The 22887-nt window shown below is 41.5% G+C and overlaps 1 protein-coding gene across 4 annotated transcripts in view; it reads right to left on the bottom strand.

Annotated features, from left to right (window-relative positions):
- Cox10 (cytochrome c oxidase assembly factor heme A:farnesyltransferase COX10) overlaps window positions 1-22887 on the bottom strand; it is a 145800-nt gene that overhangs the window by 48638 nt on the left and 74275 nt on the right. For 2 of the 4 annotated variants that reach the window (XM_070001406.1, XM_070001403.1), the window contains exon 5: window positions 10280-10350. The exons of the other annotated variants lie outside the window; for them this stretch is intronic. In XM_070001406.1, the coding sequence (XP_069857507.1) occupies window positions 10280-10350 (71 nt within the window). The remainder of the gene's footprint in view (window positions 1-10279; window positions 10351-22887) is intronic. 4 annotated transcript variants of the gene reach the window in all.

Here is a 22887-nt window from a genome sequence, read left to right as displayed (position 1 = left end):
GAGCTCTTTCCTTCTCTTTCCCAGCTCCCTTCTCTTTTCTAGCTCTCTCTTTGCTCTTTTCTAGCTCTTTCTCAGCTCTTTCCTTCTCTTCTCTTTCCCAGCTCCCTTCTCTTTTCTAGCTCTCTCTCTGCTCTTTTCTAGCTCTTTCCTCTCTCTTTCCCAGGCCTTTCCCAGTCACGTGGAGTGCCAACCTTGCCTGGTCCCAGCAGGTCTACTGAATAAACCTACCCCTTACCTGAATACCACGTGCGTGGTGCAGTTCTTACTCAGCTACCTCTTTTTAAAAACCTAACAAGGATTACAGGTGTGAGCCACTGCCACTAGGCTAATTTCAACTTGTTTGCCTTTGGTACTGGGGATGGAACACAGAGTCTTGAGCACGCTAGGCAAACACTACCACTTAGTTACTATACCTCAACTCAAGGATGCCACGCTCTCCAAGAACAGAGCTGATAAGCAGGGGCAGCCAAGTCTGCTGCCTAAGACTCAGTACACATTATAATGAAGAACCTCTACATTAGATTCTGAGTAGGATACACAGAAAGAATTTGACTTAAGTATGGCTTCTGCGTGTGGGAGTGGATTACAGCTAGCAAGCAGGCACAAGCTGTCCTGGCTGGGGCAGCCAGCCTTAGGCGCCCCATCCTCACTGCTAGTGATGAACTGACCCTCACCCCCCTCCCTCACTGTCAGGTCTTTAGCCAGGATGGTTCCAGATTTGCTTTGGGCAATCAAATGTTCTTTCCCAAAGCTGTGAACTTGGACAGAGAACACAGTCGGGATTCCCATAGGGCTGAGGCTGAGGTTGCTATTTTGGCAATTGTTGATTTAAGGGAAAGAAGGATGAGCAGCGCCAATACTCAGAGTATCAAGGAAAGTAGGATGAATAGTAAGGGAGGAAGCTAAATTGGGGCCCTCTCTCTTTCCAGAAGAGGACAGTGGTGGGTCTGGATGGAGACTCATTTAGGAGCCTACTGTGTAGGCTCCTAAATTATCTGGATAATAAGGCAGAAGGGAAGGATCCAGTTGGGCAGCAATGCTGGAAGAAGTCATCAGGGAATCTGAGCTCATCTGCTGGCTCTGGGCAGAGCTGGTCTCTAGAGCCCAGAAGAACATCAGATTAAAGGGATCTCAAAGACCAACTACCCTTCCCAAAATGTGTGTCAGACACTGGCATCTGTACCTGGTCCTCTCCTATGAAGAACTCAGGTAAATCTTAGGAAGAAATATTGGGGCTAGTCTCCTAACCACCATCTTCTTTTGAGCCTTCTGAATGACTACCTTAAAACGACCACAACCATCTTACCCATTTTGGACCACTGTTGCAAGGAGATGCCCAGCCTCGTTAGGTGGGAGGCATCCAACTGCTTTACTTTGCCTATAGCAAGCTCACCAACCTGTGTGGCCAGACTAGCAGAAGCCGCAGAGCTGTCTGCCTGGGATGCAGCCATACTCCCATGCAGCCAGCCCTAGGGAACAGCTGCGGTTGTTTGGCTCCAAGTTAACAGGGTAACTCTGTGGTGAGGAGCTGATAGCAGAGGTTAAGACGGCTCCATTATGAGCCCTCTCCAGACTTCCTCCAGTGCAGATGCAAGAGCTCTTTAGCCAAACACGGTGCCGCCCTGGTCCATCTGCATGCATCTGGGACGCTTTCTGAGTGATGGGATGCACAGTGGACTGCAATTCATCACATGGCCCCAAGCAATTAAGGCCTCTGATAAATAATTCTACCATAACGGCCCCAGAGCTGAAGTAAAAGCAGAAAGCCATGGGGTCAAGTGTCTCCACAGGAATTCTATTTGGTAAATAGAAGCTGCAAAGGATGTTTCTATTAACCACCTGCAATTACTGTAAGGCAACTGTGTTCCCTAGAATAGAGGATCAAAAGAACTAATAACTTCTTGTGTCTCTGCAAGTTTTAGGAAGAATTTATAGACATGTTATCTTAACACAAGGATACCTTTTGTTTCTACTAAAACAGGCATAGCAGCATTTTGCCCAACATGATAACACAATCTTTTTTTTTTTTTTCCTGGTAGTGGGGCCTGAATTCTGGGCCTATGCGCTGTCCCTCAGCTCTTCAGCTCAAGGCTAGCACTCTACCACTTGAGCCACAGCGCCACTTCCGGCTTTTTCTGTTTATGTGGTGCTGAGGAATCAAACCCAGGGCCTCATGCATGCAAGGCAAGCACGCTACCACTGAGCCACCTTCTCAGACCCCACAATCTTTTTTCTTTTCTTAAGTATAATTGATACTATAGACATAAAGGAATTGGCTTCTATTTTCTCTTGTTGCTGGGCATGCAACAGTGGGTCTCATGCATGCGTTTCTACCGAGAACTACACTGCCAGTACTGGAATTGGTATTTTATTTATCTACTCACTTACTTACTGAGCCAGTCTTGCTATGTAATATAGGGTGGCCTCAAACTCATGGTCTTCCTGCCTTAGCCTCCCAAGTGCTGAATTTATAAGCATGTATCACCATGACAGAACTGGCATTTATACAGGCAATCAACAGATAATTAAAAACTTAAGGACCATATTCCTGCATTCTTCTTTGGAAAATGAAACAAATAATACTGTAATTTTTCTAAGTTTTATTCTCATGAAGTTGTATTTTAGCTGTAACAATTTTGATTCTAAGGGAAAAATTACAGAAAATTTCTGTGCTCTACACATGAAAAATATTTTTATGTGATTGAGTATTTAAAAAATAATCCATCATCTTATGATTCCTCACTTACTACCTATATTAAATGTCACTTTCTTATTATCTGAAACAACCCAGACAAAGGCAGCCCTGAGGAAGACAGGCAGGCGGCACCAAGGCCGGAGCTGAGGAAGACACGTTTTCATCTTCAGAAAGACAGTGGAGCTGCTGTTGTTCGGTTTATGTAGGTCAGCCCTGAAGTGAGGATGTATTATACTCAAATTATCCTTCAAAATTCCCTGAGGTCATCCATAAAAGTACAGGCAAGCTGATGTCCATACAAGTCTGGGAAATAATGACTGTGCTTGCTAGAGTTTGAGAGTTACTGAGCTAAATAAAAAGAAGGAACAAAAGGAAGGCTCCATTAATGCTGGGCATTCAGTCCATTGCCTTTTAGGAGACTGGAGATGGAGGAGAGCTGGAGAATTCTAAGCGGCTTATTTGTTTCCCTGTGGGCTTTGCTGCTCTCTGCCACAATGTTAAGGGTGCCCACCTGACTGGGCAGTAATGACTTTTGTGCGGAGTGGTTGGAGGATCTGACCCAAGGGCAAAGCTGCAACTTCAGATTCTGCTCTGGTGCCTCCTTGGCTTGTCTGTCTCATAATGAATGACCTGAGAGCTGCACAAAGCACTGCAGAATTTAACATGGGTGGAGACACATGGAAACAGTAGAAGCTAGAGTCCCATTCAGAGATAAGATAGACATATGCCTGTAAGAGAAGGGGGACGAGGCAGCAGGGTGGAAAGGGAGAGGGGTGGAGGTGGAAGGCAGGGTGGGCAGACTTGGTCTGTAGGAGGCCAGCAGCCCACAGAAGAGTGGGGAGAGACTTGCAAAGCAGACTCACTCGCCTTGGCCAGGTTGGAGTTACTGCCTTCACTTCTGAATGAAGCAATAGCAGAACAACTCCCGCTTGGCCATGACCGCCCGGTTCCCAACCTATCGGCTTAGAACTTCAACTCCCCCAGGGGCTGCCCTGGTCCAAGCTATCTATCACGCTGGGACCTGCAGCAGGTCTGTTTTCTCCTAGGACCTGGTTCATGTTCCATTTCCCCAGGCAGCTGAGGGATTCATTCAACCTAACCCTAAGCCATTGCAGTCCTTAACTTATAACTCACTTCTGCCTCCCACTGCACATGGACGTAAAGCCACACTTCTGAATGACAGCAGTGGGTGGGGTGGCCCAGGATGAAGGAAATTGAGCAGGTTCAGTGTCAGGGCTTGTTGAATTGTCAGGTGAAGGGGACCGGAGAAGTCCACAATAGCTTCCAGGTGCTATGGAATATAAATTAAGATACGTAAGAAAAGGACAGATTTGGAGATACATAGATCGTGAGATGACTGTAGGGCATGCCAACAGATTTTCAAAAGTATGGGCTTAGGAGAGTGAGATGGGGAAAGAAGCTACGGGAATCCAGCGAAAGCACCAACAGTGGAGAAGGAACGGAAAGAAGGCTTAGTATGAACTGCAGAATGGCTTATTATTTATGCTTGAGACCTCATTCCCTCTGGGAAGTCACATTTTGTGTTCATACTCCTCTTTGTGCTCACATACTCATACATCACCTGGGGCCAGTACTTATGACTGCATCTAGCACATTACACATGAGGTGTGTAAACACTTGGTACCCTGCAAGAGACAGAAGTGTGTTTGGTTACCACTCTTCTTCTGAGGGTACCGTGGATAACTTAGTGTCCTTCACCATACCATCTCCTTCCTGTGATTCTACAAAGGGAAGAGCATGTCTTTGTGTACTTGAATCCTTAGCAAGGAGCACATTTGTCTAAGTGGACAACTATCTCCATGAAGCACCCCAAAGATGACAGCATGAAGGAAGGGACCGCTAGCCTGCCCAATATGCTGTGCTTTCTACCCACTGAGCTCACTGTGATCATGGAAACTCACCATCTTCCCTCTTTGCCAAGTGTTTTGGTTTCCTTTTTCTTCCTTTGAAAGTAACTTGGATTTCTTTTTGCAAATGATATTGCCTGTTAAGGACTAAAATACATTTGAAAACAGGTGAAAGTTCTGCAAACAAGTACATTTCCCTAGAATTTTAAACTCCTCCTGTAACAAGTGTAATTTTATTTATGTGGCTTTTGGCCCAAGACCTTATAATGACTATCACCACAGCAACACTGGGAGATACTACTTTAGGAGATCTGACCCCATTTAACACAGGAGGAAGCACTTATGGGGGAAGATGAATGGGGAAGATGGATCAAATGACTTCCAAGCTTAGAGCCAGTTAGATAACATTTTTTTTACTAGCCCGAAATTACTGGATAAGAACTACCTGAGGACAAAGTGAGATGCTCTCTAGAATAAGATTTTTGAAAATTGTGAATTAACATTTTCTAGCCCATAGGTTAGTTGGCTAACGGGGAATCTGACTTCCTAACAACCCTCACTTCTCTGCTGTGACTTTCAGCATCTGACCTTGAATTTGCAGACTGAACTTGTCTAGCTCCCTTCTCTCCCCTTCCATGTGAGTTTCTTATGTGTGCCAAGGGAAAACCCAAGCTCAACTTCCTGCTCCCAGCAGTCATTTACAGCAGTGGCAGTTTTCGCAAGAACCATCCAAACAAGCTACTTGATTTTATTTTTTCCAGATTATAAGAAGAAGTCTAAAGAGAATGCCATTGTGATAGTATTAGAGTATACACTCAAGATCAGTGACAGGAATGCGCACAGAATAGTCTTGAAAATAAAGCCATCTGTGAGCATCATAATCACACCATTACTCATTTCACATAGAGTGGCACCCAGCTCTCATCCCAACTGGAGAAGCTGGAAGTGAAAGAGGATGCGATCAAGGCAAAAAGGTGGACTGTCAAGGGCAAACCCACTAGACTTCAGCCCATTTTGCAATGGGATCAGAGCACATTATCTCTGATCTAGTCATTACCTCTTACACACCCAAAGATGATACCTTCCAGCTTCTTCTCTGGGCCAGTTTAACCCTGTGATCAAGCTGAATGGCTGGTAATGCATCCCAGGGCAACAGAGATTGCCCCTCCCCCTAGCTTCTAGGTCAGACAAGGTACAAGTACTGGGAGCTGTGTATTCCTTCTCTCTCTGGCTGGCACTTAAGTGTATCTTAGCAACCTGTGGTCTGTTCTCCACTGTGAATGCTGTTGATAACATTGTCTTAACTCCGCTCAGGTCTTCTCTAATGTACTAAGAACAAAGAGGTATAGGTTTGGTCTCCCTAAAGTATTTTTTTGTTGTTGTTGTTGTTGGTTGTGGGGCTTGAACCTCAGGGCCTGGATGCTTCCCTGAGCTTTATCACTAAAGGTGGTTTTCTGCAGGGTTTAATTGGGGATGAGTCTCTTGGACTCAAAGAACTGTGATCCTCAGATGTCAGCCTCCTGAGAGGCTAGAATTACAGGTGTGAGCCAACAGTGCCCAACTATTAAGAGTGCTTATTAGAGTCTGTTGTGGGAAGCGGGAACTCAGGGAAGTTCCAGTTCTGCAATTCATGGGTACCACATGGAGCCTTAGTTTCCTCAAGTGAGTCCTGAGGGAATCGACTAGCCAGGCCCTCATGGGGCTGTCTCAATGACACATGTAATGCTGATCGTGATGATGCATGTGTGACCTCAGAAGTAGAGTGAATTTAGAGTTCTAGCTTATTAACTTTGTTTATTAACTGGTGGGTTTGAGATAAGTTTGTCTTACGATTATACCACTTATCTCCCATCATCTATTTTTTTGTAACCCTGTCTTTCATTTCTCTACTTTAATACACTGATACCATGAATCTTTTCTGGAATGAAGAAAACGAGGAAGTAAAAAAAGCAACATAACTACTCTCTTCCTCGGCAGTTCTATGAGGTGTTCAGAGTCTATACTTCTTACTTGAAGATTGTTACTTTCAAAGGAAGAAAAAGGAAACCAAAACACTTGGCAATGAGGGAAGATGGTGAGTTTCCATGATCACACAGCATTCATTGTATTCCTCAAAATAAAAAGCAAGGTAAGGCGCCAGTGGTTCATGCCTGTAATGTTAGCTACTCAGAAGGATCTAAGGATCGTGGTTCAAAGCCAGTCTGGGCAGGAAAGGCCGTGCAACTCTTATCTCCAATAAACCACCAGAAAACCAGAAGTGGCACTGGAGCTCAAGTGGCAGAGAGCTAACCTTGAGCTGAAGAGCTGAGGGACAGCGCTCAGGTCCAGAGTTCAAGCCCCATGACTGACAAAAAATAAAAATAAAGTAAAAAAAAAAAAACAAAATAAAAAACAAGGCCATGTATGGTGGGTCATGCCTGGAAGCCTACCTACTTGAGATGAAGACTGGGAAGATCAAAGTCCAAGTCCATGTCGGCAAAAAGTTCATGAGACCCCATCTCAATCAATTCGCTGATGTTGTACTTATCTGTCATTCCAGCTACTGTGGAGACACAGGTTAGAGGATCGCCATCTGAGGCCAGCCCTGGACAAAATCATAACACTCTATCTAAAACAATAACTAAAAATTAAAAAAATGGCTGTACATGTAGTTCAAGTGGTAGAACACCCACCTAGTAAGTGCAAGGACTTGAGTTCAACCCCCAGTACTGCAAAAGCAAAAACAACCCCCCCCCCCCAAACAATGAATGTCTTTCCTTAAGCATGAAAACAATAACAGGTTAGAAGTGAATTTTATTCACTGTAAAGTTTTTCAAAAAGCTTTTCACTTGGTTGAAAAGGTTACTGTAATATACTTTCGCTGGCTTGTATTACTACATTAGGATGTACAGAAACCAGTCTAGCTGCAGAGACTGAAACAGATGTCATTACTGGACAAGTCTGAATGGATTTCTTTTTTTTTTTTTTTTTTTTTTTTTTTTGGGTCCGGTCATGGGGCCTGAATTCTGGGCTTGGGCGCTGTCCCTCAGCTCTTCAGCTCAAGGCTAGTGCTCTACCACTTGAGCCACAGCGCCACTTACAGCTTTTTTTTCCTGCATATGTGGTGCTGAGGAATCGAACCCAGGGCCTCAGGCATGCAAGGCAAGCGCTCTACCACTGAGCCACCTTCCCAGCCCCTGAATAGATTTCTTTCTAATACTGCTATACCTCTGCTGGTCAGGAATGACAGGGAGCCACATTTCCCATGCCTAGTTGTAACTGCCGTCTGTGAAGCTGTTTAGATCCATTGAGGCATGTCACCCCAAATCTGATGGCAACAAGAGGACGAGTTCAGAGCAGACTGCCTATATCTGTACTTAGATGGCCCACAGCCACCAGAAGCAGTAGAGCTGCTAAAGCTGAGAAGCCTGTGTGAGCGTAAAGTCTGCACCACTGCCTACCAGGCCTGGTTGCTGCCCACTTATAAAGTACCTTTCTGTGCAAGCAGGTAATAGTTCCCTGATTCACTATAAACAAGAAGTGGCAAGACAGCAAGTTGTTAGTTTGAAAATGGTGCTTCTCAATGTAAGGAGAGTCTAGCAATACAAATATAGTCCATATTCTACTTAATATGCATACATTCTATACTACATATACATTCTATACCCTAATATATTCCATATTCTAGCTATAAAGATAAATTTGTATAGGGGCTGAGGGTAGCTTAGCGGTACAGTGTGTGTTTAGTATGCACAGGACCCTGGGTTCAATCCATGGCACAAGTAGGTGAGCAAGCCAACAAACAAGCATCATTTGTGTGCATTTCTTTCAGGTCCACAATTTGCCCTCCAAAGTGGCCATTTCGAATCATTCTCATAACTTGTTTTCTCTGTTTGGGACATCTTTCAAAGGAAAACAGTTACAGGTCCAAACAAAGCTAAAGCATAGTACTCCGGATTCTCCCTCAAAGGAGTTCTGGCAGTTATGCCCATCAAGGCCACGTGCTTTATCCTGGAGCAGGCCTGGGAAACCTGTTCCTTGCCAAGCACCATCTGGATATTAGAACACAAAATTATCAATACAGGCAGATGGGCTGTGAGCAACCAACAGGAAGCATGTGTGTCTGTCTAGTCATAGAGCAATGATTTCAACATTCCCCAGCCCTGAAGTTCCCCACCCCTGTCCTAGGCATACTGATGGACTTTGCTTTGAACATATGGGGAAAGGAGGAAGATGTACTGTCACTGAAATGTCAGGCCTTCCTGTATCTGAGACCATCCTGTACCTCCTATCACTGGGCCCCTTCCCACACTTCCACTTCCCTGAGCTCTAAAGGCAGACAAGATCTCACAGGAAAAAGAACTAGACAGAAATTTCCAAATTATGAACTTACCTGTGATTTGGCCAGCAGCAAGAACTGCTTTTAACCTTAGGGATCCATTATAAAGACTGCATTCTTCCTTCAAAAAACAATTTTACCTAAATAAAAATGCATTGATAGTTTCTAAACTAACAACACAACACAGAGCGTTGTTTACACAAAATGAAGGAAAACATCAGTGAACCTTATGTCTTTGTTCTTAAAAAATTTCATCTGGCTCTTCTGTACTTTCTAATGGAATAGCACTTTAAATTCAATAAGAACTGAATGTCTATGGCTGGGTGTAGTGGCTCACAACTGTAATCCCAGCTACTTGGGAAGCAGGAGGATTATGGTCCAAGACCAAGTTAGGCCAAAACAAAAAAAAAATTAGTGAGCAAGAACAAGATGGATGTAGTGTCTGCAGTTCCTACTATGTGAGAGGGTGAGAGAATTGCAGTGTGAGTTTAGCCTAAGCAAAAGCATAAGATACTATCTGAAGAAAACAAAAACAAAAACAAAAAACTAAAGCAAAAAAGGGCAGGAGGCATGGGTCAAATATGCTTACCAGACAAGCACAGGGCTCAGAGTTCATCTTCGGTACTATTATAAAAATGTTTAAAAGTAGCTAATAAAATCACAACACAGACTATGCAACCATACCTACATTTCTTTCCTTTACTGTTTGATTTAATATGTGTGATTACTCGATTCCAAATGTTACCCTAATAATTTAGGCTTCGTAAGGGCACAAGAAGTTTACTAATGTCAAGAGTCAGTATAAAACACTTCCTCTTTTAATTCTTCTAGAACTGTGACATATACTAGATTTTAAAAAGTATTTCAGAATGCTCAATTAGAGGTCTCCAGGAAGCAAAATGTTTAATTATTAACCATTAGTGATATTAAAATATTCATATGCCTTTTACTTGGACTTAATTGAGCTTGGGAAGGAGAGGTGGGAGTTAGTGCTTTACTTGCATATAAGAACATTATCAGTTTATCAGAAAGAATTAGCTTTCCACACAACTTTCTTCTGGGATCCCCTGATGGGCCGGTCTGAAAATCACGGTTAATGCACTGCTCTTGTCTTTGGCCACTACAAGCGAAACACAGATCATGTCTTGGAACTGAATTCAATAAATCTGTAACAAAGGAGTTATTCCCACACAATCCTGCAAATGTTAGGTCTATCCATGTGCTGCCTGGTTTGTGGCTAGAGGAGAAAAGCACTGTGCAGCTATGCCAATCTGTCCTTTGGGAAGGTGTTCTCATCCACCGAGTCTCAGCTCACAGTGATAGTCTGGGAGATGCTTTAGGATGAGCAAGCAAATGAAGGTTCTGTAGTGAGGAAAAGAATTATTTCCATGTTTTTACCTGATCTGTCCACGAACCAGAGGTCTGTTTTTTGTCCTATTCATGTTTGAGTCAAAGGGCACCTCAAAAAACTGTAAAAAAAATGAAAAAGGACAGAAAAGATTATGATATAAAATAGTAACTCTTCTCATAGTAATTATCTTTCTTCTTTTTTTTTGGTGGTCTGGGGATGGAACCCAAGTCCTGCACTTGCTAGCAAAGTGCTGTACCACTGAGTCAAAGCTCAGGGCTAACATCTTCATTTCAACAGTGTAATTAAATCTTGACACTGCTTGAGGGACAAAGTTTAAATAACCAAGCACATTGCCAGAAATATGTATTTTTCCCCCTTCTACATCAAACCACTTATTCAATAACAGAATCTCCAAAGCCATGATTCAAAGTAGTAGTAGTGCTGAGTGTAAATGATTTCAGATGCTCACACACCCCACAGTCCGTGAATCATTCCCCCACCAATGGGCTTCGGAAGTCAGGGGCAAGTGCGACAGGGACTGGAATCAAAGTGCAAGCACTCCCCTCTGCTGAGGACAGTGAGTTTATACCTGAAGTGCCAACCCATGGTCAGTGCGACCTTCTCTGAGACCATTCCAGATGCCTGTGCCCACCTACACAATGAAGCACAATCTCTTTGGTTGACCTACTAAAAGACAAACCCTACAGGCACCTCAAAAGTCCCTTTCAAAGTCTTAACCAGTTAAACAATATGTTTTTTTTTTTGGGGGGGGGGTCCAGTCGTGGGCCTGAACTCTGGGCCTGGGCACTGTCCCTCAGCTCTTCAGCTCAAGGCGCTAATAGTGCTCTACCACTTGAGCCACAGCGCCACTTCCGACTTTTTTCTTTTTTCTTATGTGGTGCTGAGGAATCGAACCCAGGGCCTCAAGCATGCAAGGCAAGTGCTCTACCACTGAGCCACCTTCCCAGCCCTACAATATGTTCTTAAAGTCACTACCAATGACCCTTTTTATTTTTTGTATGTGCCAACACTAGGGCGTGAACTCAGGTTCTGGGTACTGTTCCTTAACTTTTTTCACGCAAGGCTGGCGTTTTACCACTTGAGCCATAGCTCCACTCTGGCTTTACATTGGTTAACTGGAAATAAGAATTCCACAGATTTTCTTGCTCAGGCTAGCTTTGAACTGCAACCCTCAGTTCTCAGCCTCCTAAGTAGCTAGGATTACAAGAATAAGCTGCCTGGATTGTTTGTGACTCTTTCTCGCCACCTTTTTTTTTTTTTTTGTACAAGGAATAATCCACAATCTGATTAAGTTAGCAGAGAAAATCTGAGACTAAATGGGCTTGAGGCAAATCAGTAGAAGAAGTAATAATTCAATGGAAAGTTTAACCAAGTAGACTCCCAGCCATGTTCCCTAATAATCCTTGGAGTTGTTCCCAGAATGACTAATGGTCAAACCACATTAGTGAGATAAGGGCTCTGACAAATATCAATGTGAAGAAATCTAATTAACGTTGTTTTGCCAGTGTTTCCCAAACTTATTTGACCATGAAATCTTCTTTCAAGAAAAACATACTTATCTGATTTCAGAAATGTCTGGTCTGAGTATATTTAAGTGAGTCTTATTTATGTGAGCAGAACTCATAGCTCTGTGTATATCACATTGTACTCACTGTGACTTTCATACAGGTTAGAAAAACACTACTGATAAAGAAACATAGTCTACAAATTAGTGAAGTAATACCCTACTTCACTTTACTTTTATTAACAGCACTATCTACTAATAAGTAAATGTTAAAAGTCAAAGAAATCTTTATTCTTAAACATTTGAGAAACTTTGAATTTATCCTTAGAAGTTATCTGTATTCCATTCATTTCCTTTCCCCTTAGGCTAGGTTCCAAGATTTTCTTGTTTTATTTTATTTTAACATTTTAATAACCTTAAGTTTTAGTTAAACACCTTTAACTAAAATGCTTTTTCTGTGATTCTCATTTCTTCCAGGCAACCACATTCATCCATCTACAATGCCCTGGAAGTTATGCATGGACAATTCTTTGCCATAGTTGCTAGTGGTCCCAGTCTTTGCTATTTGGTCCCTAATGACCATCACTCCTACTTGGTAGTCAATGGCGTAGGATCAGGGATTCCCAGATTTTAAAAGAAAACCACATACCAACAATAACTACCACTCTAACTGCCACTCCTCCCAACATGATGTGGAACGACAGGCCTAACAGACACCCTTCCTGTAGTGGTTACATTTGTGATGGGTGGGCTAAGGCTGGCCTAAGGCATTTTCATATACTGTGAGAGGACGTGTGCACAGGACTGTATTCAGCGCTTCCTGGGTGCTTCTGTACCTAGAAACCTAATCTAAACTTTGGATGAAACAAGCCAAGAAGGATAAATACTGCATGTTCTTTATCACATATGAAGCTAAAAAAGTCAATCTGAATTTGGAAGAGAGATTATACCAGGCTGGGAAGAATGAGGAGGAGGGCGGGGCAGGGGTGGGGGAGAGGATGGATAATGGATAGAACAAATAAGTTCTGGTGTTCCCAGGGAATGACTATAAGTCACAGTGATGTATTATATCCCCCATGAGGAACAGGAAGACTCCAAACACAAAGAAACAAAAGGTAATAATCACCCTGGCTTGATCAGTGCATGACATGTACCTATGTCATGGACCCTACCACTATGTACAATTAATGCATGTCAATAAAAACACATTTTTAAAAGAGCGAAATGCTGTGGAGCCTCACTGTGTCAGCTATGTGAAAGGACTGGGGAAGGGAGGTGGCCTTGAGCTTTCTGAGGTGGTCTTTTGACTTGCTCTGTTTACAGACAACTCTGGCAGCTGCTGGTTTTATCACTTGATGGATATACTGCAAATCCAGTCCCACACCAATGGAAATTCAGCTTGTCTCCCTAATTCGCTATCTAAACACAAGCATTGCAAACCTGGGTCTGCATATGGATACAGGGTCTGCATACGTGTTCCTATAGGATAAATCCATTTTCTATTCAAATCCCAGTCTTCCCTTGACTGGGACACAGTACTTAGTAGGGTTTCTGACCTATTCTCTCCCAATGCGCCTCTTTGGGTACAACAGCTAATTTAATTTCTTAGCACTTACTGTGTGCCATACATTGGGTCAGGTTGTGGCTGGATTGACCTTGAACTCTGGTTTTGAATTTGCAATCCTGCTGTTGCTGTCTCCCAAGTGCATGCACCATTAATAAACCCAACTTTTTATTCTTCTCTCCATCCTCATCCCATTTAAGGTAAAGTATGACTTACCATATTTAGTATCATATCTTAATAGTTAAAATATACAATACTAGGACCTTTATAGGTGAATAATGTATTTCTTGGGGATAGATGGATGCTTTTCCTTTGGTTGTAATAGGGATAGTTTTGTCATATTTAACATAACAATATTTTACTTTTACTATGATTCTCCAGGCCTCAGCCTCCTGAGTAGCTGGCATGAGCCACCAGTGCTTGGTTGTTCTTGACTATCTGTAAGTATGCCTAAAGACTTCAATGGCTTTCTGGTATGTCAATATAGTTATCCTGGAGCTACACTGCCCAGAATTTCCCTTCTGCATAGCTATAGGCTAGAGAGCCATAGATAAGCCTATATGAGATGCAGAAGGGCGCCAAGAAGGGATAGCCATGTTTATGCTTGGCAAGTTGGGCTGATGTCAAGTATTATTGCAGTTAAGGCTCAGCTGGGGCACACCGTTGGCTTCATGTAGCTTACAACTCTGGCTAGCTCCCCTTGGACCGTAGCCGATCCCCAAGTTCTTGCAGCTTCTCATGATACTGGGCAAAGTTTGTGTGCTGCTCCTTGGCAAAGTGCACCAGCTCTTCTGCAGAGCACATCACCAAATCCAAGGCTTGCAGGTTTTATGACAGCCATGTGGCCAAGTTGGTGTTCAAAGATTCCAGATTGCTCCTGCTCTTCTTCACTTTCTCATTGACAGCTCTGCTTTTACCAAGCCCAGCACCAGATACAGGAGGAACAGTCTAAAATCAATAGCTTAAGTCCTAGGATCACACAGGGTCAAATCCCTATAATACATGCCTTATACCATTCACAGTGGCTCCCACATTGTAATCAAACCCTGATTTATATAGGGGTATAAGTGTCTATTTTCAACAGGGCCAAATTAAAAGTAGTGAGCTTTGTAATATATTCATACTTTATACCAATTTATTCTTATAAATCTTACTACTGAGTAACTATTACATGCAAATAGGCTTTCAACCAATCATTTTTTTATTTTTTAAATGAATCATCAGTGTAAGCAATCATGTTACTGCACTTAATAATATATTAAATCATATATTATATTATTATATTATGTTACATGTTATAATATATACTATAGAGTATATATTGCATATATAATATATAGTATATTACATAGTATATATAATATATGCTATGGTATATATATATATATATATATATATATATATATATATATATACTATACATATAATATATATACCTGCAGACTGCATTATATTCAGGTACAAGTGATATATAATTTGAAGTGTTAAAAATTCTTTTTCTGATAGTCCATATTCTATACCGAATAAGCTGCTACAGGTCTAGTAGTTAAAAGGTTCTCTCCTAATGCTGGAGGCACTGCTTAAGTGGTGGAGAGTTTGCCTAGTAAGCTTGAGATGGAGTTAAGTCCAGAATCATGAAAAAAAAAATTCTAATTCTATCCTCTATGTTCACATTCCTCCCCTTTCCTAATTGTCAAGCACAATGTATAGTACGTGAAATGATCTTTCCTTTATAGTATGGGCCATTAATTTCATTTCACAGGACTAATAAAAATTCCAATCACAAATCAAGTTATAGAAATGCTTATAAGGTGTTAGCTAGTATAATATAGAACCTTGTAGATAAATAACTACATCTTGAGAGTTCTACAGAGTGTATATGTGTGTGTGACTGTGTCTGTCTGTGTGTGAGCATGCAGGCACACATGTGTGTTCCTAATTCAAGAATTCTAACCAGTCATTTAATCTAAATAAGAAAGATATTGTCTTGCCAGGTGCTGGTGGCTCACGCCTGTAATCCTAGCTACTCAGGAGGCTGAGATCTGAGGATCACGGTTCAAAGCCAGCCCAGGCAGGAAAGTCCTTGAGACTCTTCTCTCCAATAAACCACAAAAAAACCAGAAGTGGTGCTGTAGCTTAAGCAGTAGAGCGCTCAACCTTGATCTGAAGAGCGCAGGGACAGCACCCAAGCCGAGTTCAAGCCCCACAACTGACCAAAAAAAAAAAAAAAAGATACTGTCTTTCTACAGTACTGGAAAGTAAGCCATCCAAAGACAGCAGCTGAGGTCTAGAATGTAGAAGCAGAACTCTATGATGCCAGAATTGGCGGCCTCCTTAGACTCCCCATGAATGCTTATATTTATCAAAACAAGCAACATCTGAGCAGAAATGCCATGCTAACCAAAACTTATGGTTCGCCTTCAATGAGGGCCCAGCAATCCAGCAAATAGCAAGGGATCAGAACTCATTATGCTAGTTGATTCTTTCTTATGCATTTTTGAGAATGTCTGTTAGCTTTACTGCTTTAGATTAGATATGTAAACCACATTTCCAAAACAGAAAGCAGTCAATTTAGATGAGAAATTTACACACTTCAGATCTTATATAGTGGGCTTTGCTCACATTCCCCACTCCTGCTAATAATTTTCTTCTTATGCTACCAGTTCAGTATCCTCTAACTGGTTCTGAAGCAGCCAAGTACAGTCCTTACAAATTACATTGAAAATAAAAGACAAAGGTTGCAATGCTAAGTCTTAGGGCATATTGTTCTGCCCCCTTGGTATCCGAGGGGGAGCTGGCTCCAGTATTCCCTGTGGGCACATACTGGTCTGTACATGCTCAAGTTCCTTATGTTAAATGATAAAGTAACTGGTATAATGCAAGACATCCTCCCACATGCACTTGAAATTACCAATAAGTTACTTATAATACCTCATACACTATAAATGACATGGAAATGTCAAAGGTGGTCATATTGTATGGCTTAGGGAATGATGGCAAGAAAAAAAAATGTGACACATTCAGTACCAACACAATCACTGTTTCATGCTTTTGGTTTTTTTAAATTTTGAGTCAGAGACTCAGTATGTCATTCAGGATACATAATCTTCCTGCCTCAGACTCCCTAGTGCTGGAATTACAGGTGTGTACTACTTTGCTTAATTACAAATTTTTTTAATTGAATAGCTGAATTTACGGGTGAAATAAATGAAGGACCACTGGGCCCACATTAGTTCAAAGAATGTTGGAAGCAATATGCTGTCGTGAGCAGTGTGGTCAGGGGGCCATTCTTGTGCTAGAACAGCCATTCTAGGTAGGAGGAGGCTCTGTGCAGTCTTGGTGTCTATGTCATCATTCCAGTCCCTTACCTGCCCCTGGATGCAATGATTGCTTCACTGAGTATCTGCTCCAACTGGACCATCTGGAGAGTCTTTCTCTGAGATATACCCACCAGTGCCCAGGAAAACACATTCTTCTTCCTTCTAGATGTTGGGGACCATGGAATGAGATACAGGGAAAATGGCAGAGAGAACCAACATGAAGTCCATGGGCCAGGATACCTGTAGGGCTCTTCCTATTCCTTTCTAGTTTAAGTCAATCCTCCATGAGTCTTTACCTTGTATCTGTGACATACTAATACAAGAAGACTGTAGACATTTCAAACATAAGAGCAGTGAATGGATCACACAGAAATAAAGAACACTTTGCCCTTTCCCCTCAACAAACAACTCAGTTTCTGCATGGGGTGAATTCTTAAAAGAGGTTTTTTCTATTTCTTCTCTTTGTAAAAATCCACCAATCCTTTGTACTGTTTTCATTTTAAGCTTGTCCTTTCTCACTCAGGTTCACTACCTTCCTTCCTTCTCCATCAGTCAAAGGTGCCTTCCCATCTCCTGCGCTCCTGCAACCCTGTCATGTCAGCTCAATGGCAGAAATGCAGTACAGTGTAACCTGATGTAAATGGGGCTTCATTATCTTGAACACTGGGCTGCATCCACTTTGGGGAATAACTAGAAGCACATTTTCAAAAGCTGTCACCCTCACTGGCCCTGTTCCCCCAAAGCAGCTTGGTTCATTGCTGTATGCATGCTCTCTCTGGGAAGCAGACAGGTGACCCTTGCACCCCTGCCTTCCATCCTCCTGCAACATGAACACAAAGAACATTTTTTGATGGTCCTAAGAGAAAGACTGAGCATGGGAGGCTGTTGGTGGACAGACACAACCACACAGTATTCCACTTGAGTCATGGGCTGTTTTCTACATGGGAAAGAAAAAAATTCCACTATTTCTAGAAGAAAGTGGGAAGATGTTAGGCAGGCACATCTTCAAAGCTAACACTCCAATGCCTTCCGCTCCACACATGACACCAACAAAGTAACTTGCCTACAGGATGAAGAATACCATTTGTATCTAGATGATATTAGACAATATTACCAAAGTAAGTACTTATGTTCATCTCTGGGAATCAATTAACAGTCCTATGTAATACAATAAATAATAGGTGGATCATTTTTCTCTTCAAAGTTACATGATGACACTGGGCTTCATCATACTAGTAAATAAATGTCACTAGAGGTATTTTATAAAGCCTGTGCTTTTCTATTATGCCATCATTTTATATTAATGGATAGTTACTATCAATAGTTGATGCTCAGAGACTAAACATATTAATTCTTCTAACAGACAATATATACATTAACGATACTATTGAACTTTGTGGGCTAAAATGACATTTGCACAAAAAAGTGGGCAGAAACATAATTTTTCCCCGATAAGCTTCCTATTCCTACAATGATTAATTATATTCTTTGCAAAAAGAAGATGTATTTATTCTAGAGACGTCTGGGAGACAGGCTTGGAAAACACCAAATTTGATAAAAAGAAGTACAACCTTTTCTTCACTGGTATTAAATAAGGTCAACATTCTAAAGAAGAATAGAAAGGCAAGCACACGGATCTTGAGGGTTTTGAGTTTGGTTTCTTTCTCCATCCATCTTCTCAAAGCTGTCAACAAGTGTTTGTCATTCCAATACGGCTCACAGCCTCCAAGGTGCGAGATAATACCTCAATCAATCTCAGAGCAAGTTAAAAGGCATGTTTAAAAAAAAAGACAAAATACAGCACAGGGAGAGGCACCTTATCCAGCAGGATTCCATACACCACTACTTGAAGCTTCAGATAAGCAAGCAGCCATCACTCTTTCCTTGTTTCCAATGTTCTATTGCTTTCCCTAGAATAAACAAATTAGGCAAGCCTCACTCCCCATTGATTTTCCCCCCATGAGGCATGGACATGGCGTATGTGTGTGCCCCTGGCATTCATCACAAGTGGCTTTTCGCCCACAGGCTGCTGGGGCAATGCTCTTCTCTGGTACTTAAGCTGTCTCTCATTATCTTAAGGCTTCATTCTTAAAGTAAAACTAAAAGGCCTTAAAAAGGTCACCTGGCAGTTATTAGAGGCAAAGCATCACATTGTATACGGTTTTTAAAAAAGTAGGAAAGTCACACTGGTTTTGCCCAGCTTCAACAGAGATAGGGGAGGGGGGGGTGGGGAGAGGAGACAACTGTAAACACTTTTCTGCAAAAAGATGGGAAGGAATCAAAATATTTACAAAACTTGTTTCTTTCTGACTAGTGAGAGCTAGGGTGATCCATTATTCTTTATCTTTTTTCATTTTTTCAATTGTCTATGAAGATCAAGGATTTTCTACCTAAGGGAACAAAAAAGGAATTAAAAAAAATTCTAAGTAGGTCCTGGTGGTGCACCTCTGTAATCTCATTAGGAGTCTGAGGCAGGGGAATGCGGCACGAAGTTGGAGCCAACCTGGGCTCCACAGCCCAAGCTTGTTTTTCTCTATAAAGAAAAAAAATTTACATGATACAAAATCTTAAATCCTTCTTTAAGATAACAAAAGAATTACTAATCCAATCTAATATAAAATCAACATCAGCGGAACCTTAACCAATTTAACCTTTTTCCCCCACCAGAAAGAGTTAAATACTGTTCATCCCAAATATTTCCCAGATAAGACCACTTCCACACCCTCAGTGCCATGCCTTAGCTCAGCCAGCTTAAGTTTGCCTAGATTACCAAAGCCTCCTGACCACTTTCCTGCCTACACTCTTGATCTTCCCCTGCCATTTTTCACCCAATGGTCAAGTGCCCCAAGTTCAGAGGCAAGCCCCATCTTGTTACATTTTGGCAGCAACTGTCCATCGTCCAAGGGGCTTGGAGAGCTCCCTCCCTTTTTCCCTCTTTGGCTCTTGTCAGTTCTTTGTGCAACCTGTAAGCTTTTGAACGAGGTCAGCTCTTCATATTCTCTACCCTTGCTTAGAGGGCCCCAGTGCAGCCCTAATCTGTGATGGGTGGCTCAGATTCTGCTTTCTGAGCCAGTGGCTGGGTGTCGGTTACACTGGGAAAGCTGCACAACAAGTGGGAGTCCACGGTCCTAAGGGCACAATGGCCAACTCTAAATGCACTCTTACCATTCTGGTAATCTTGCTTCATCTCTTTCCAAACCCATCTGCCACTGACCACAGGAGGATTTCTAATGTGACTCCCCTCAAGCCTCCCCTCCAAGCCACTGAATACTGACACCCTCTGACAGGGCCCTCCTCCTCTTCCTGCCTTCATTCCTACCTGTGCATGCAACCTCTTCTCTCCTAACCCTCCTAGCCTAGATTCTGTCCCCTCCCTCACCTGCTAGGACACCTGGTCCAAAATTATCCCTTCAGGATGTTTAGCCTGTGTCTTCTAGCTGGAGAAGTCCAGCTACACTTACATGTGCGCAATTCTGCCCCATCTCAACCTTTCCCCAAACTCCAACAGTATTATTCAGTGTATTCAGTTTCAGAAGGAAGGAACGTGGTCTCTCCTGCTATCCAGAAGCACAGAAACCCACATCTCAGTTATTAGGTTGAGTCAGCAGGGGGTGTCTACAGAAGTTCAGGACTGTCTATAGTCTCCAAAAAAGGTCAGAGGAATTTCTATTCCAACAGCTGCTGAGGGCTATAATTCTCTCTTCTGGGAAAAAAAAAATCTATCTTAAAAAACAGCTAATTCTGAAACGCCAGTTTTGAAAAAAAAATCTATCTTAAAAAACAGCTAATTCTGAAACGCCAGTTTTGAAAAAAGCAACAAATAAGTGCATTAAAGCCTACCAAAGATTAATCTCAAAACTAAAAAAACAACAAAAGCACCTTTCAACTTTAAAAGGCTTAAAAAATTACCACAATTTTCCTCACGTCATCCTAACCTCATACACCTAATATCAACATGAGCCTATAGAATTGATAGAATCTGGCACTCTGCAAATCTAACACAAAATAGGCATGCTTTCTAATGGTAACAAGATAAAATAACACGTAGAACAAGCTTATCTTTGAATTCGTTCTCTAAAATACTACAAAGGACTTAACTGCTATCATTAAAAAAAAGTTACAGCACATGTTGAGCAATAAAACTGCAAATCTACAGAGGTTCAAATGCTGCTGAAATATATACATCTGGTCAAGCTGGGGTCGGGGAGAAAGCCAGAGAAATCATTAAGCCATCTAAGAACTCCCCAACATGGTGAAGTTTGGAACCATAAAGCGAAGGAAACATACTTACTTAATCCCTCAAAAGTTGCAAGGGTGTATTTCAATTGGGTTCTCCCTTCCCCAAACCTGGAGTGACACCCTATCTCCACATGTGCATGGGGCACATGGTCAGTGTGCTGTGGCATTCCTGGCACCTGTTGCTCTAATCAGCGGCAGAAGCCCGAGTCTATGCAACAGCCAGGAAAGAAGGGAAAACAGACAGGAGGAGTGGGGAAAAATGCACCTTGCACAATCATACATCTGTCCTGAAATTACATTGTATCTTTGCATACCAGATCTTACACAGCAGACAAGGGAAATGCTTTAGTTACCAGGAGACATCAGCTTTCTATGGTGCTGTCCCTGAGCACAGGGGCTGGAAACTGCTCTAACAAACTTGTTCCTTCTACTGCTGAGATATTGCTATGGGGTTACAAGCAATTACAGTGCATTCCACATTTCTCTTTCCTGCTTTCTTCAAAACATCAAAATATTTTCTTACCAATTCCCTAAAAAATGACTTAACAAGGTATTCTCTATGTAGCTTAGACTTGCTTTTATTATTATTATTAAGCCTAGGCTGGCCTCCAACTTTCAATCCTCCTGCCTCAGCCTTCTGAGTCTTGGGATTACAGGCATACACTCTGAATCTATGTGGAAGAAATCAGAGTGGATGAGTAAAAGCAATGACTATTCCTCTGAAATAATAAATAATAACAGTAAATATCACTTGTATTAAAGGACAAAAATAGTACAAAAAAGCTGGAAATTGTTGCAGTGGGGTAAGGCATTCATTAATCATATGATGGACAGGGATACATGGACACTGAGTAACCTCCCATAACCTTCAAAAATTTAGGCACATAGCGCCTCTCCTGAGAAGCCAAACAGAAACCTGTAGTATTCAGAAGCCTAGTCACTATGCTCCGGGAGAGCCCTACATGGCCCTTTCCACATTCCAGAATGATTGAAAACAACAAAGTGGTAAATCCAGGGAAGAACACCTTTGAATACACACAAAATTTTCTGCTAACCATTATTTGCTTTGCTTAGAGAAGTGGATGAAAATTCCAAGTTACTAGGTATTTCCAGTTTTTCAATAGGTTCTTATTTTTAAATAAAAAAGGTGTTAGCCTAACTAAAAAGACATAAAGGGAATTTATTTTTTGTTCTTCTGCAAAATACAAATCTAACCCCAGAAAGCAGGTGATCATTTTCACATGCCCATCAATTAAGGAAGTGTGTGATCGTGATTTTATTAGAATGATTATGCAGCTCAGATAAATGGCATCAGAACATTAAGTCTCAACATTAAGAGAATTAAACAGATTATATATTTGTTTCCTGAATGCATCAGTTTTGTGCCAGACACAATTCTTAGAGGTTAGGAAATACATATACAAATATATGTGTATGATTTTTTCTGTACAACTGTGTTAAATAGAAATCAAATCTTGAGACAAATCTGAGGTAGAGTATTGAGATATTAGTGGAATACTACCAAACAAGAAAGGAGATGTATTTTGAGTTAGGAACACACGGTTTTCTGGCAAAAATGCTCGTGTTCTTACTTCCTTTGTGGTGATGTAAAAGATATTGAAAGCAGTAGGTACAGAAAATATCAAATATCAACATCATAGCAGGTGATATTTTGAAAAACTAGCATCAAATATTACAGAGAAAACATTCTGAAACTTATATGAGAGTGCATTTTTAAGCAGAGATTTTTACTTTAGAAATGTCACAAGGACTATGCTTCTCAATCTACTACAATCTGCATCACATACTGCTTTTCTTATGCAAGACATAAATTCTAAATTATACATACTAGGGCAAATTATTAAATAACAATAACCATTATCACCACCACGCAATATAAAAAAAACTTGAAAAGATAATTAGGTCATTTAAATATAATTAAATCCATAATGATATGAAACTGCTGGATAATAGCTACTTTTGTAGGAGAATAGTTATAATACTAAA

This window comes from Dipodomys merriami, unplaced genomic scaffold, assembly GCF_024711535.1.
Source record: "Dipodomys merriami isolate MVZ:Mamm:240054 unplaced genomic scaffold, mDipMer1.0.p SCAF_59, whole genome shotgun sequence".
In the NCBI taxonomy this organism is placed as follows: domain Eukaryota; kingdom Metazoa; phylum Chordata; class Mammalia; order Rodentia; family Heteromyidae; genus Dipodomys; species Dipodomys merriami.
The sequence above is the reverse complement of the archived record's forward strand: the minus strand, read 5'-3'. Positions and strand labels throughout refer to the sequence as shown.